At 50.3% G+C, this 13464-nt stretch overlaps 1 protein-coding gene across 3 annotated transcripts in view; it reads left to right on the top strand.

The window, feature by feature from the left end:
- BRI3BP (BRI3 binding protein) overlaps positions 1-13464 on the top strand; it is a 108959-nt gene that overhangs the window by 49101 nt on the left and 46394 nt on the right. For all 3 annotated transcript variants that reach the window (XM_082353234.1, XM_082353233.1, XM_082353232.1), the window contains exons 3-5: positions 6594-6667; positions 6987-7242; positions 11729-11832. In XM_082353234.1, the coding sequence (XP_082209360.1) occupies positions 6594-6667; positions 6987-7242; positions 11729-11832 (434 nt within the window). The remainder of the gene's footprint in view (positions 1-6593; positions 6668-6986; positions 7243-11728; positions 11833-13464) is intronic.

The following is a 13464-nucleotide window of genomic DNA, read 5'->3' on the forward strand; positions in this document are numbered from 1 at the left end:
CTTAATCCAGCTATAATGCAGTTAATAAAAAATATTTTTGAACAGGTATGAAAGTTTTTGATAAATACCAATGTATTGTTTTTAAAATCATTAATCATAGCAAATAATCATTCTTTGCATGCAGGTTTAATATTCTGGGATGGTAAATTGTCATGAAAATTCGTAAATAATTAAAAGCAGTCAAGAGCCTTAAACAAACAAACAAAACGCAATAGGTTTTATGGCTTCATCTTCTTGAATTAGATTTGGTGAGTAAGAATATAGTCTTCTGATTTTTCCTTGAATACAGAAAATATGCTTCATGAATCTATTCTTATTCAGTCTTTTTCTTTTAAATTCATTTATGTAATTTATTTATTTTTGTCTGTGTTGCGTCTTCGTTGCTGCTCGCGGGCTTTCTCTAGTTGTGGCGAGCGGGGGCTGCTGTTTGCTGCAGTGCGCGGGCTTCTCATTGTGGTGGCTTCGCTTGTTGTGGAGCATGGGCTCTAGGCTCGCGGGCTCAGTAGTTGTGGCACGTGGGCTCAGTAGTGGTGGCTCGCGGACTCTAGAGCACAGGCTCAGTAGTTGTGGTGCAGGGGCTTAGTTGCTCCGCGGCATGTGGGATCTTCCTGGACCAGGGCTCGAACCCGTGTTCCCTGCATCGGCAGGTGGATTCTTAACCACTGTGCCACGAGGGAAGCCCTTATTCAGTCTATTGAAGAGCATCCAGCCAGAGGACTTTGAGTGTTAACCTTGTGGGTTCTATCTTGTTCTGTCTGTCCCTGATTCATAAGCTCTTGTGTATGTGGGGAAAGGGCGTGCTGTGATTGTCTTGTTCCCTCCTGTAGCCTCTGAGCCATTCTAGGCTTTTGTATCCATCAAAAACAATTTGTTGAGTGATTGAGTTCCATGTCCAAACCGTGCCCATGGAAATCGTTCTTTCTAGGCTCCAGGAAAGAGAAGGCTTGAAGTGGGGACCTCTGAGCCTGGATGGACATTTGGAAGTATTTACATACACTGTCATCCTTTATTTATTTATTCTGTGTATCTTTACGGAGCATCCTTGGGGCGCCAGGCTGTGCTCTAGGCTATGAAACAAAACTGACAGAGACCCAGATCTCGTGGAGCTGACATTCTAAGGGGGAGCCAGAGCATGGAAAGGTGAACCAAGATAATAAGTTTCAACACTGCAAGGAATAACCGAATACATTTCCCTTATAAAAAATAGGAACATAGGGACTTCCCTGGTGGTTAAGTGGTTAAGACTCTGCCCTTCCCTTGCAGGGGGCACAGGTTTGATCCCTGGTCGGGGAGCTAAGATCTAGCATGCCACACAGGGCAGCCAATAAAAAGGAACACAGCAGACAAGATTACAGCGTCTTTCGACATCTGCTCCATGGATTCCATCGGGTGACTCTCTCACTATTTATTTACCCCTATTCCTGGTGAGGACCTTGGGCTGTGGCCACGTCTTCTCCTCCGCTCTCCTCTTGGGTCTGGAGAGGAGGTGGAGAGGTTGAACTTTGGGCCTTCAGTTCAGGCACATCTGGCCTGGGTACCATCCTCCCGATTTCCACATCCCCATGGGTGGGCGGGGCGGGTTGAGGCAACCACACCATGGAGGCCAGAAAAACAAATTTTCAAACAACCCTTTGACCTGGTAAGCTCAGGGAACTTGGCTGAGTCCCTGATTGGAATAACCCTTTCCTCTTTCTTCTGGAGCAGCCCGGGAGAACCTCTTGGGCACTAGCTGCTGGAAATGAAAATATGCCAGCTTCTTGCCCCAGGAGGTCTTCTCTCTTCTTCCTTGAGTCCCACTTCATGACTCCTTTAGTTAGGACTTGGGGGAAATCAGTTTTCTGCTGCAACTTACTTTCATCTTGTCTGGGCTCCAAGGACTGCTTGTTTTACCTTCCAAACTATCTCTCTCTATATATAGACAGTTAAAGATGTGGGGACGTCCCTGGTGGGGCAGTGGTTAAGAATCTGCCTGCCAAGGCAGGGGACATGGGTTCAAGCCCTGGTCTGGAAAGATCCCACACGCTGCGGAGCAATTAAGCCTGTGTGCCACAACTACTGAGCCCGCGTGCCACAACTACTGAGCCCGCATGCCTAAAGCTCGTGCTCCGCAACAAGAGAAGCCACCACAATGAGAAGCCCATGCACCGCAATGAAGAGTAGCCCCCTCTCGCTGCAACGAGAGGAAGCCCACGCACAGCAACGAAGACCCAACGCAGTCAAAAATAATAATAATAATAAAATAAAGATGTGTACCTACAGAAGCTTATATTTGTAGATAGGTATATAGACCTATAGATAGGTATCATATATCATATACATATCAGATATATATGATACCTGTATATATTCACATTATATCATATATATATCATACACATATGAATAGGGATAAGTAAATGATGGGATAGTCATGCAATGGAATCCATGGAGCAGATGTGGAAAGACGCTGTAATCTTGTCTGCAGTGTTCCTATCTATGATACATATATACAGTCTCCTCCTTTCAGCGTCTCCACCTGTCCAGCAACATCCCCCTAACAGGCCTCTCTGCTTGCACTCTGTCCCACCCCCTCAAACCCAATCCCATTCACTCTGTTACCACATAGCAGCTAGAATAATCCTTTGGAAATGTAGGTCCCATCACTCCCCTGCTCAACACTTTCCAGATGGCTTCTCATCACACTTTGAATAAAATCTGAAGTCCTGACCCCGTGGCCTTCCAAGGCCCTGCATGGTCGCTACCATTTGACTCAGGGCCTTTGCACTTGCTATGCCTTCTGACTGGGAGGTTCTTCCCGAAGATCAGCACTGGGGTGGATGCTTTATTTAGGTGGAGAATCTTCAGTTCTTGTCTTCCCTGTCGTCGTGGACCCCTGAGACACAGGAGTGGTGACAGAGGGGTTCTGGCCTGGGGATCTGACCCTCCCTAGTTATTACTGATGGCTTCACATTACTCATGGCTTCAGATCAGGTGGTCTAGCCCAGCGCACATGCGTGATGAAAGTACCAGGGTGAACAGAGGCCTCTCAGGGTGGGAAGTGAAAGGGTTAAGAGAAACATGAATTTCATGTTGTCGAAACCTCTTTTCATCTTGGCTTCTGTGTCAAGTGTGGGTGCCGCTCCTCTTCTAGACCCTCAGTTTGGGCCTTAAAAAAAAAAATTCCTTGGTATTTGCAAATACTCATGCCTTTCACATGAAACTGCTTCAACATATTCCAGAGGACTCAATATGGATGCATAATTTACTCTATTGGTTAACCGTCAAGTGTATAATAGTGAGGACTTTGAAACATGGAAAATCTAACTTAACGCATTCGACAGTGGGAGAAATAAAAAGGAACATAGGGGACCTTATACGTGGAGGGGAGAGTCCAAAGAAGTGACTGTGAGGTCAGCCCTCTGATAACAATGTAAGTGCATTTGGTCTGGCAAATTTCTATATCCTTTAACATTTTTTTTGGAAGCAGCTAGCATACCCTGGGGAATTACAGATCAGGCGTGTGGTGTCTAAATAGTATCCATTTGAATCGTTAAACCAAAAATAAGCAACTGGTGGGACTTCCCTGGCGGTCCAGTGGTTAAGACTCCGCCCTCCCCATGCAGGGGGCCCGGGTTCAATCCCCGGTTGGGGAACTAGATCCCGCAAGCCGCAACTCAGAGCCCCCTGCTACAACGACGATCCCATGTGCCGCAACTAAGACCTGGCACAAACAAATAAATAAATAAAAATAAATATTTTTAAAAAGCAGAGCCAAGAATTAACAAAAATAAATAAATAAGCTACTGGTACATCGGGAAGATGGGAATTGTAGAGACCCAAGGGAGGTCACCCACAGACAGTTTAAGATTCTTGGTAAAGGAAAGTCCTTTCAGCTCTGTTCCCATTTTATTTATTTATTTTTAATTTAATTTTTATTTTCTATTGGAGTATAGTTGATTTACAATGTTGTGTCAGTTTCAGGTGTACAGCAACATGATTGTGGTACATATACATCTATCCACTCTTTTTCAGATTCTTTTCCCATAGAGGTTATTATCGAATATTGAGTAGAGTTCCTTGTGCTATACAGTACGTCCTTGTTGGTTATCTATTTTATATATAGTAGTCTGTATATGTTAATCCCAAACTCCTAATTTATCCCTCCCCAACTCTGTTTCTTTTTTTTTTTTTTTTAAAGAAATTCACGGTCTTTTATTTATTTATTTATTTATTTATGACTGTGTTGAGTCTTCGTTTCTGTGCGAGGGCTTTCTCTAGTTGCGGCAGGTGGGGGCCACTCTTCATCGCGGTGCGCGGGCCTCTCACTATCGCGGCCTCTCTTGTTGCAGAGCACAGGCTCCAGACGCGCAGGCTCAGTAATTGTGGCTCACGGGCCCAGCTCCTCCGCGGCATGTGGGATCTTCCCGGACCAGGGCTCGAACCTGTGTCCCCTGCATTGGCAGGCAGATTCTCAACCACTGCGCCACCAGGGAAGCCTTGTTTCATTTTAAACGGGAAGAACTTTCTTGAATCTCTTCCTTTTCCTCCTCTCTGAGCTTGCTAAGAAGGATATGGGGTAGTGAGGAGGGGCCTGAAAAGGGTGAGAGTGTCAAGGGGTGATGGCAAGTAGTCTGTTAATTTTTTTTTTAAGTTTTCAGAATTTAATATTTGTATTTATGATGAAAAATGTTAAATGTCCACTAGAGATTATGCAAGAGAGAACACAATTTTTCAAAATTATTTTTAGAGGTGTATGTGGACAAACCCATTTCAAGACCACTGAGTTCAACGGAAACATTGGTGGCCAACGTGGGGCAAGCAGAAAGAACATCGGCCGAGCCTGGGATCCCAGGAGACCTCGGCTTAGCCAATTATTTTGACTATAGCTTACTTCTCCTTGGGTTCTCCTATAGGTGCTGTGCCTGGTTGGGGGGCGCCGAGGTGAAGGAATTAAGAATGAACCAAGAGGCTGTCAGGTGTATAAGTCCAGCCCTCCTCCTGTTCCAAGAGAAATTGTCGGCCCGCTGGTGAAGCTCTGGAATTCCGTGCCCCATGAGGGCTGGGTCTATGCCTGACACCGTGGAACTCCTCACACCCCCTGCTCCCCGCCCTTGCTAGCCCACAGGATTTACTCACTGGGCATTTCTGAATGAATGAATGTTTCTTGAGTTCCTACTATGGATCGGGCTCTGGGGACCTTGTGGTGACCAGTTAGACAGGGTTTTTGCTCCTGCGGAATGTGCATTCCAGTGTTAAAGGGATGAACATATATACATGAATCCCTCGTAGATGAGTCTTCTTCTGGGTTGAGATGGACTCAGGCTTTCACAAAGGAGATGACTTGCAGACGGAGCTAGAATTGGTCCAGAACTTGGAGGTCAGGGGAGGGGGATATTCTGGAAGCACCCTGTCCTAAGTTAGAATCTATGTTTCTTTGTCGTGACTGGGAGATGGACACTATTTAAGATTAAGTGGTGGAGGTAGGGGGTTGTTTCCTACAACTCCAACACTGCAAAAAACTGTACTTGGGGGAAGCTGATTGGGTTGCTGTTAGAATAAAGAACGACGAGGAATATGGGAAGGTCCCAGCGTGCAGTAAGATTACAGTAAATAAAACTTCAAAATACATCCCATCCCATTTTTCTCTCCATCTCCACAGCCACCATCATCTCTTGCAACATCATCGTAACCAGCCCCCCCTGCTTATGTCCTTACTTCCTGAAGGCTATTCTCAACACAGCAGCCAGAGGGATTCCTACGACAGCTATAGTCAGAGCATGTCCTTCTGTTCACCACCTTCCAATGGTCTCATGTCACCCAGGGTAAAACCAAAGTCCTCAACGGTCTCCAGGACCCACCTGAGCTTCCACCTCTTCCTTTATTGACCTTGTTTTCTACTCTAGGTCTCTCTAGTGAAAGACATTGGCCTTCCTGCTAGTTCACTAACCACGTCCAACACTCTCCTGCCTCAGGACCCTAGCACCTGCTGTTCCCTCTGCCTGGAAACTTTTCTCCCAGATACTAAATAGCTCACTCCTTCTTCAAGTTATCGATAGAAGTACCCTTTTTAATGGGACCTTCCCTGACCTTTTTTTTTTTTTAACATATTTATTGGAGTATAATTGCTTTACAATGGTGTGCTAGTTTCTGCTTTATAACAGAGTGAATCAGTTATACATATACATATGTTCCCATATCTCTTCCCTCTTGCGTCTCCCTCCCTCCCACCCTCCCTATCCCACCCCTCTAGGTGGTCACAAACCACCGAGCTGATCTCCCTGTGCTATGCGGCTGCTTCCCACTAGCTATCTATTTTACGTTTGGTAGTGTATATATGTCCATGCCACTCTCTCACTTCCTGACAATCTTTTTTAAATAGAAACACTCCTCCCATGTTTTCTACCCTCCCCTGATTTTTCATAACACTTATTACCTTTTATTATATGAGTGATAATCTACATATTACTCTATTATGTATATTATGATACTCATTGGTATACTGTTTTCTATTGTATATATTATACTATGTATGACATATATATAATGTATAATATTTGTTGATTGACTCCGCTTCTCTCCACACCTGTCCCTCACCCCTTATCTCTTGTTGACAGAGGGCAGGAATTTTGCTTCGCTCTGTGCTGTATCTGCAAAGCCCGCACAGTGTCCGGTACCCAGCAGGCGCTCGGTAAATAAGGGCAGGAAGAATAAATCAATCGGGAATGAATGAACATATGAACGAGCCGGCGGCCTCTGGCTCTTGCCCTCCGGCGCTGCTTTAACCCCTTCGTTCTCCAGGTGAGGTCGGGGAGACCGGGCCCAACGCGCCTGCGCAGCCCCACCCGGTCGGCGGGCTCAGGCTCTAGTCCCGGCGGCGGCAGCACTCCTTTGCGAGGCGCGGCGCCCGCGGAGGGTTACACTCGGGGCGGAACAGGGACTCCGGTAGGCGGGGCCTTCGGGGGCGGGGCTTGCTGAGAGTACAGTTAGGGCTGCATCTCCTCTTGCAGTTGCTCCACGTCGGCCGCTCCGCTGGGCCTCGTGTCCCGCGCCCCGGCTTCCGCCGCCGCCCGCGGCCCGGTCCCCATCCCCGCGCAGCCCCGGCCTTCCCGCCGGTCGTCCCCGTCGCAGCCATGTCCAAGGAGCCGCGGACTGGGCGGGAGGAGATCCTGGAGTGCCAGGTGATGTGGGAGCCTGACAGCAAGAAGAACACGCAGATGGACCGCTTCCGGGCGGTCGTGGGCGCCGCCTACGGCCTGGCGCTGGGTGAGTGCGGGGCGCGCGTCCTGGGGGCTCCCCGGCCACCTCCCGGGGCCAGAAGCTTCCAAAAATCGGGCTCCCCCCTTGGGGGTCCGAGGGACCACCCGACAGAGGGACCCTCCTCCTGGGGTCCCGGGCGCCGCCTTTTTCTGGGCGTTGGTGTCAGGGTCCCTTCTAGTTGTTGGAACGGTCTCCTGATTTCCAGTTTCCCTCCTCTGGGGGTTGGACGAGCCACTGGACGGGGGGGCCCCTCCCCAGGGGTGGGACATCTTCTGACTGTGCGGTTTTGCCCCCTTGTCTGTGCGGGTTGTCACCTCCTCTGCTTTCAGGGAGCCGGTCTCCTCTTCACTGCGGCCTCCATCTCCCGGAGAGCGTTCCCCATCTGGTCCTGGAGCCCCTGTGGACTGAGGGGTCCCTTGCTAGGCGTTCCTATCTGTGAGGTGTGCTCCCTGGGGTCTTGCCGTCCAACCTTGGGGGCTTCCTCCCCGACCCAGGGCCTTTCTGACTTTTAGCTCTTCCCTTCTGTTGGTGGGGAGTCACTTGTCGGCCAATAGTACCTCGTGCTGCCCCCTCATCCCCCCCAGGCTGACCCTGCTAGAGGCCAGCATGGATTCTGGGCACTGGGGAGAAGGATGGTCAGGTGGGAGCCTGCCTCTGGGACTGGGGCCGAACTCCGTCCCCTCACGTGTTTACACTCCCAGCCCCAAACCGAACCTAGTCAAGGGCCCCCCTTCCAGCTGCCGCCCTGGCCTCAGGAGCCACCTGGCTGGGTGTGGACCTGGGCGAGGAGGCCCTTTTCCGGATGAGACGCTCTCCCCCCGCATCTACCTGGCTGGTCCACCTACCTTCTGCACTCTCCCCGCCTCAGGGGTTTTCAACTCATGATGGCCCTTTCCCTCCTCTTCTGGCCCCCTCCGCTGGCCGCAGGGACTCCTGTGTTTCTGTTGGGGGCATCACAGTTCTCAGGGAGCCTCACAGAAATGGAGACGGGAGTCGTCTGACTTCTTACATCGTCCCCTTTCCAGCCCAGTGTCAGCCTCTCCCCTGGGGCCCTCGTTTCCTCTTCCCTGAACTGGTAGGTTTTCCTGCTTCCTGCTTCTCCTCCCTCTGCGCTTCAGTACCGCCTGCGTGCGGGCTTTGCCAGAGCAGTCTGGATGTACACGTCTGACTCTGTCACGCCTGGGCTCCAGGGCTTACAGTGGCTCCTTGTTGACCGTGGATTTGCAAACCCTGCCGCCTGGCAGCTTCCAAGTCCTCCACAGCACGGGGGTGTCATAGCTTCCACCGAGCTCCGTCCCTTGGCTGGCCCAGCTGCATCCCTCTCCCGCCCTCCTGCTCCCTGGGCAGCGAGCCCCCTGTAGACAGGTGTGGCTTATTACTCGCTGGGCCTTCTTTCGGGTAGTAGTTGGTAAAGTGTGTTGGATTGGGGGATAGACTTTTTTTTTTTTTTTTTGCCACACTGCGCGGCTTGTGGCATCTTAGTTCCCCGACCAGGGATGGAACCCAGGCACTCGGCAGTGAGAGCACAGAGTCCTAACCACTGGACTGCCAGGGAAGTCCCTGGGGGACCGACTTGCTTCCTAGGAAGAGCCAGGAGTGGAACTGCATTCTTCTTCTGTGTTACCGTGCCTTGGTTCCGGCTCTCTTTCCTCTGCCAGCTGTTCCCCCTGCTGCTTTACAGGATGATTTCACAGAAGGGCAGTCCTGTGAGGTGCGTGAGACCGCGCTGTAATCTGACTACCGGGATTTTGAAGTGGCTCCACCACTTCCTAGCTGTGTGATCAGAAGGAAGTCACCCGATCTCCCGAGCCTTGGTTTCCTCACCTGTAAAATGGGCGTAATGAGAGGACCCGTATCACTGGGTGACAGATGATCGGGCCGAGCGCCCGCCCGCACCTGGCCTGGGGGGTTTGCTCAGTAGACACTGGCAGAGACACCAGTTGCTCCCAGTCTGCCTGCCCAGCTCCTCTCTGCCCTTCACGGCTGGGACTGGTGGCCTGCGGGCCATGTCCGGCCTGCAGACTTAGTTCGGGCGGCTCACACGCTGAAAGACCGCATAGGAAAAGTAAGATTTGCAACTTCTTTTGAAAACCCAAAGGCCCGTAATGCTGGGTCTGTGTCCTCACATGACGGCATCAGCTGAGCTGCGTGGGGCTCCTCTCTTGGTCTGGGGGTGGCTTAGACCTTGGTTTTTTTCTTTTCCTCCTCTCCCACGCCTGATGGTTAACCCACCGTGCTTCTCCTTCCCGTGGGCCTGGCCCTGGACGTTTTGGTCTTTGCTTTAAGAGCCAACTCAAATGCTGCATTCTCTCTGATTATTCTCTCTGACCGTTTTCTCCTTTCCTCTGCTCTCCAAGTGCATGTAATTTGGACTTTCAGCCTGTCTTGCCTGTTCATTTATTTGTGAGCATTTTTTTTTTTTTTTGGCTGAGCAGCATGCAGGATCTTAGTTCCCTGACCAGGGATCGAACCTGTGCCCCCTGCAGTGGAAGTGTGGAGTCTTAACCACTGGACCGCCAGGGAAGTCCTCAAGTGTCTTTATACCACAGACTGCAGCTCGCCTCTGCGTGCCAGCGTCTGGGACAGAGCTGGCCGACAAATAGAAGGCTTGGTCTCTGTTCTCCAGCAGCTCAGGTGTACTTGCGGGGAGAAGGCTCGTGCAGAGGTAGCAGCGCTGAGCTGCGGGCGTAGGGGTGGGTGCTGTCCGCCTGCTGAGCGCTGGGTCTCTCAGGATGCTGTTGAAGGGCGCTGGCAGGATCTTGAGCTGAGACTTGAAGGTGTAGGCTGGTCAGGATTCATTCTCACAGCTGGAGAGGAGGAAGCAGGTGAAGTGGCAGGTGAGGCTTACAAACTCGGGTGCCTGCAGGGACCCGGCAGGTGACAGGGGTATTAATAACAGCTAATAGTTAGTGAGCACTTCCTGCACGCCAGGCCCCATTCAGGAACTTGATGCGGATTAACTAACTTAATCCTCAGTAACCTGGCCAAGGAGCTGCGGCTTTGATCTCATTTCCCAGCTGAGAAAGTGGAAGCTCAAAGTCTTGGGTGAGATCTCGCAGCTGTGAGTGGTGGAGCTGGGCTCAGTGCTCGTCACTGCTGTGTTAGGTTGCCTCTCGCATGTGTGTGAAGGGCCAGGTGGGGCAGCTGTTACCTGCTTGAGCTGATTGTCACCGTGTGGAGTGACAGGGCATTAGCTACCTCTTGCTGCATTGCAGATCACCCCAAGACTTGGTGACATGAAACAACGGTAAATGTTTAGTATTTCTCAGTTTCCACGGGCCAGGCTTCCGGGAGTGGCTTAGCTGGTGGTTCTGGCTCTGGGTCTCCTGCGGCTGCATCCACCCGTGGGCTGGGGCTTCCCAGGGGCCGGCTCCCGTGGCAGTGAGTCAGTGCTGGTCGTGGACGGGAGGCCTCCGTTTCACGCCGCCTAGGACTGCTTGAGTGTCCTCACAACATGGCCACCGGCTTCCTGCAGAGCAAGTGATCAAGGCGGAAGCTGCGGTGTCCTTAGGACCTTATGACCCAGCCTCACAAGGTGCACTCGGTCATTTCCTTAACAGTCCGGCTCAGCCGGGGGAGGGGACGACACAGGGACGTAAATACCAGGAGGCGACACTCGTTGGCCGGCTTCCGTGGCCAGATGTCCTGTCTTCTCAGGAGAAGCCAGAAGTCCTGCACTTCATTTGGAAACCGAATTTAACTTCATCCCATTCAGTTCCTGAGCATCGCGCAGACTGAACTAAACGTGCCTGTGGTCCGTCCCCCGGGCTTCCAGATCGCAGCCTCTGAGCTGGGGGGGGACGGCGGGAGACACGCGTGGGCAGAAGCCCCAGGAGCCCCTGCTCGGCTGGAGAATCGTGTCGATCCCTTGGCTGAGTCGTGGACGGTGGGAGAGTGTCCGCTCAAAGCCCACCCGCTTCTCCGCCGTCCGCTGGGGTCCTCGCGATGCTGAGATGCCGCTGTGACTGCTCGCTCCCCGGGTCGGCAGGCTGGTTACATCCTCCGCCCTCCCGGATGCGGTGGTGGTGCCCTGTGTGATGATGGGCTGTCCAGGTCTTCAGGGGAGGCCCTGCTCCATCTCTTGTGTCAGCCCAGAGGAGTTTTTGGTGCTGGAGCTCTTGGCAATTTGTGAGGACCAAGGTGACTTAAAAAGCACTTACATAGATTGCCTGAGGCCTCGCAGCTAATAAATGGCCAAGCCAGGATTTGAACCCAGGCCTTCTGGGTCCAGAGTCCATGGTTTTAGGCATGCTGGTTAAGATATAAAATCACCGCCTCGTGACTTTTGTTCATTTGGGGACTAGCGGTGGTGGGTTTGCTTTAACAGAAACTAAGATGCCCTGCACTCCCAAGACCCTCTCTCATCAGGTGCCTTTGTACCCCTCAGACACACATAACTCCTCAGGTGTATCCATCTTATCACTGAACCAAGACTTTCCTCCTAAGATTTGTTGGAGTTATGTGCCTTTTTTTTCTTTCTTTTTTGTTTCAGAAAATTACGATGACTTATATCATTGGTCAGTTGAGTCATATTCGGACTTCTGGGCAGAGTTCTGGAAATTCAGTGGAATTGTCTTCTCACGCACATATGATGAGGTAAGTAGAGATTTTGCTTACTCATTATCTTTTCGTGGTTCTGATCCAAAATGAAGTGTTAATTTTGAGGAAGACTAAATCATATCTTCTTTTAAATCCCCACATCATCAAAAAAAAAAAATAAAAAATAAAAGATAAAAAAAAAAATAAATAAATAAATAAATAAATAAATCCCCACATCAGCGGGAAAAAGTCATTGCCCTAGAGAGTTGGCAGGAAATTGTGTTGGGGTCACGGACCTCATGGGGACTCTGCAGGCTCCGGACCCCCCGATGCGTGTGGACCCAGCCCTTGTCCTGGGAATCTGAGTGATCCGAAGAGTAGGGCATCGCTGTATTTTTATTTTATTGAAATTTTTTAGAATTGCGGTAAAATACACATAACACAAAATTTACCATTTTATCCATTTTAAAGTGTACAGTTCAGTGATATTCCATACATTCACGTTTTAAAAATTTATTTGTTTTATTTATTTATTTTTGGCTGCACTGTGCGGCATGCGGGATCTTAGTTCCCCGACCAGGGATGGAACCTGGGCCCCCCGCCGTGGAAGTGTGGAGTCTTAACCACTGAACCACCAGGGAAGTCCCCATACTGTAATTGTTTTTTCTTTTTTAAGTTTATTTATTTATTTATTTTTGGCTGTGTTGGGTCTTCATTGCTGCGCGCGGGCTTTCTCTAGTTGCGGTGAGTGCGGGCTACTCTTTGTTGTGGTGTGTGGGCTTCTCATTGTGGTGGCTTCTCTTGTTGCAGAGTACGGGCTCTAGGCACGCGGGCTTCAGTAGTTGTGGCACGCGGGCTCAGTAGTTGTGGCTCACGGGCTCTAGAGCTCAGGCTCAGTAGTTGTGGCGTAAGGGCTTAGTTGCTCCACGGCATGTGGGATCTTCCCAGACCAGGGCTCGAACCCGTGTCCCCTACATTGGCAGGCGAATTCTCAACCACTGCGCCACCAGGGAAGCCCCCTGTAATTGTTTTTTAAAGTATCAGTAGTTTTGTTATTTACCTGGATTTTAGAGATTTTTATTTATTCCCTCAATAAATATCCAGGGAATAAGAAGTCTGTTGTGTGTTTGGTTTGATTATGGGGTGAGCCATTCTGAAAGGTTCACCTGGAGAAGAAACCAAGGTTCCAGCCCTGAGGGAGGAGGCACGGATCCAGATTCCTAAAAACTGTGGCGGGGTGTCCGGTGGGCCGTGCACTTTGATCTCCTGGTTTCCACGGTCTGGTCAGCCCTGGAACACGCGGCAGCTGCCGTGTCTGTCTCTCTGTCCTTTTCTCATCAGCATCGCTCATAAAGTAGGTGCTTAATAATTAACAGACTAAATTAGTGGGGCGGTGTTTTCCCTTGGCATTAATTTTCTTTTAACTTTAGTGAGGAATAATTGATACATATAATTTGTTTTTTTTTTTTTTTTGGTCGCGCTGGGTCTTAGTAACAGCAGGCGTGCTCCTTAGTTGCGGCATGCGAACTCTTAGTTGTGGCATGCGTGTGGGATCTAGTTCCCTGACCAGGGATCGAACCCGGGCCCGCTGCGTAGGGAGCGCGGAGTCTTAGCCACTGGACCACCAGGGAATTCCTGATACATATAATTGTATCTATTTCAAGTGTACACGTGAATGATTTGATACAC

This window comes from Balaenoptera borealis (genome assembly GCF_965194805.1).
Source record: "Balaenoptera borealis genome assembly, chromosome: 14".
Taxonomy (NCBI): Eukaryota; Metazoa; Chordata; class Mammalia; order Artiodactyla; family Balaenopteridae; genus Balaenoptera; species Balaenoptera borealis.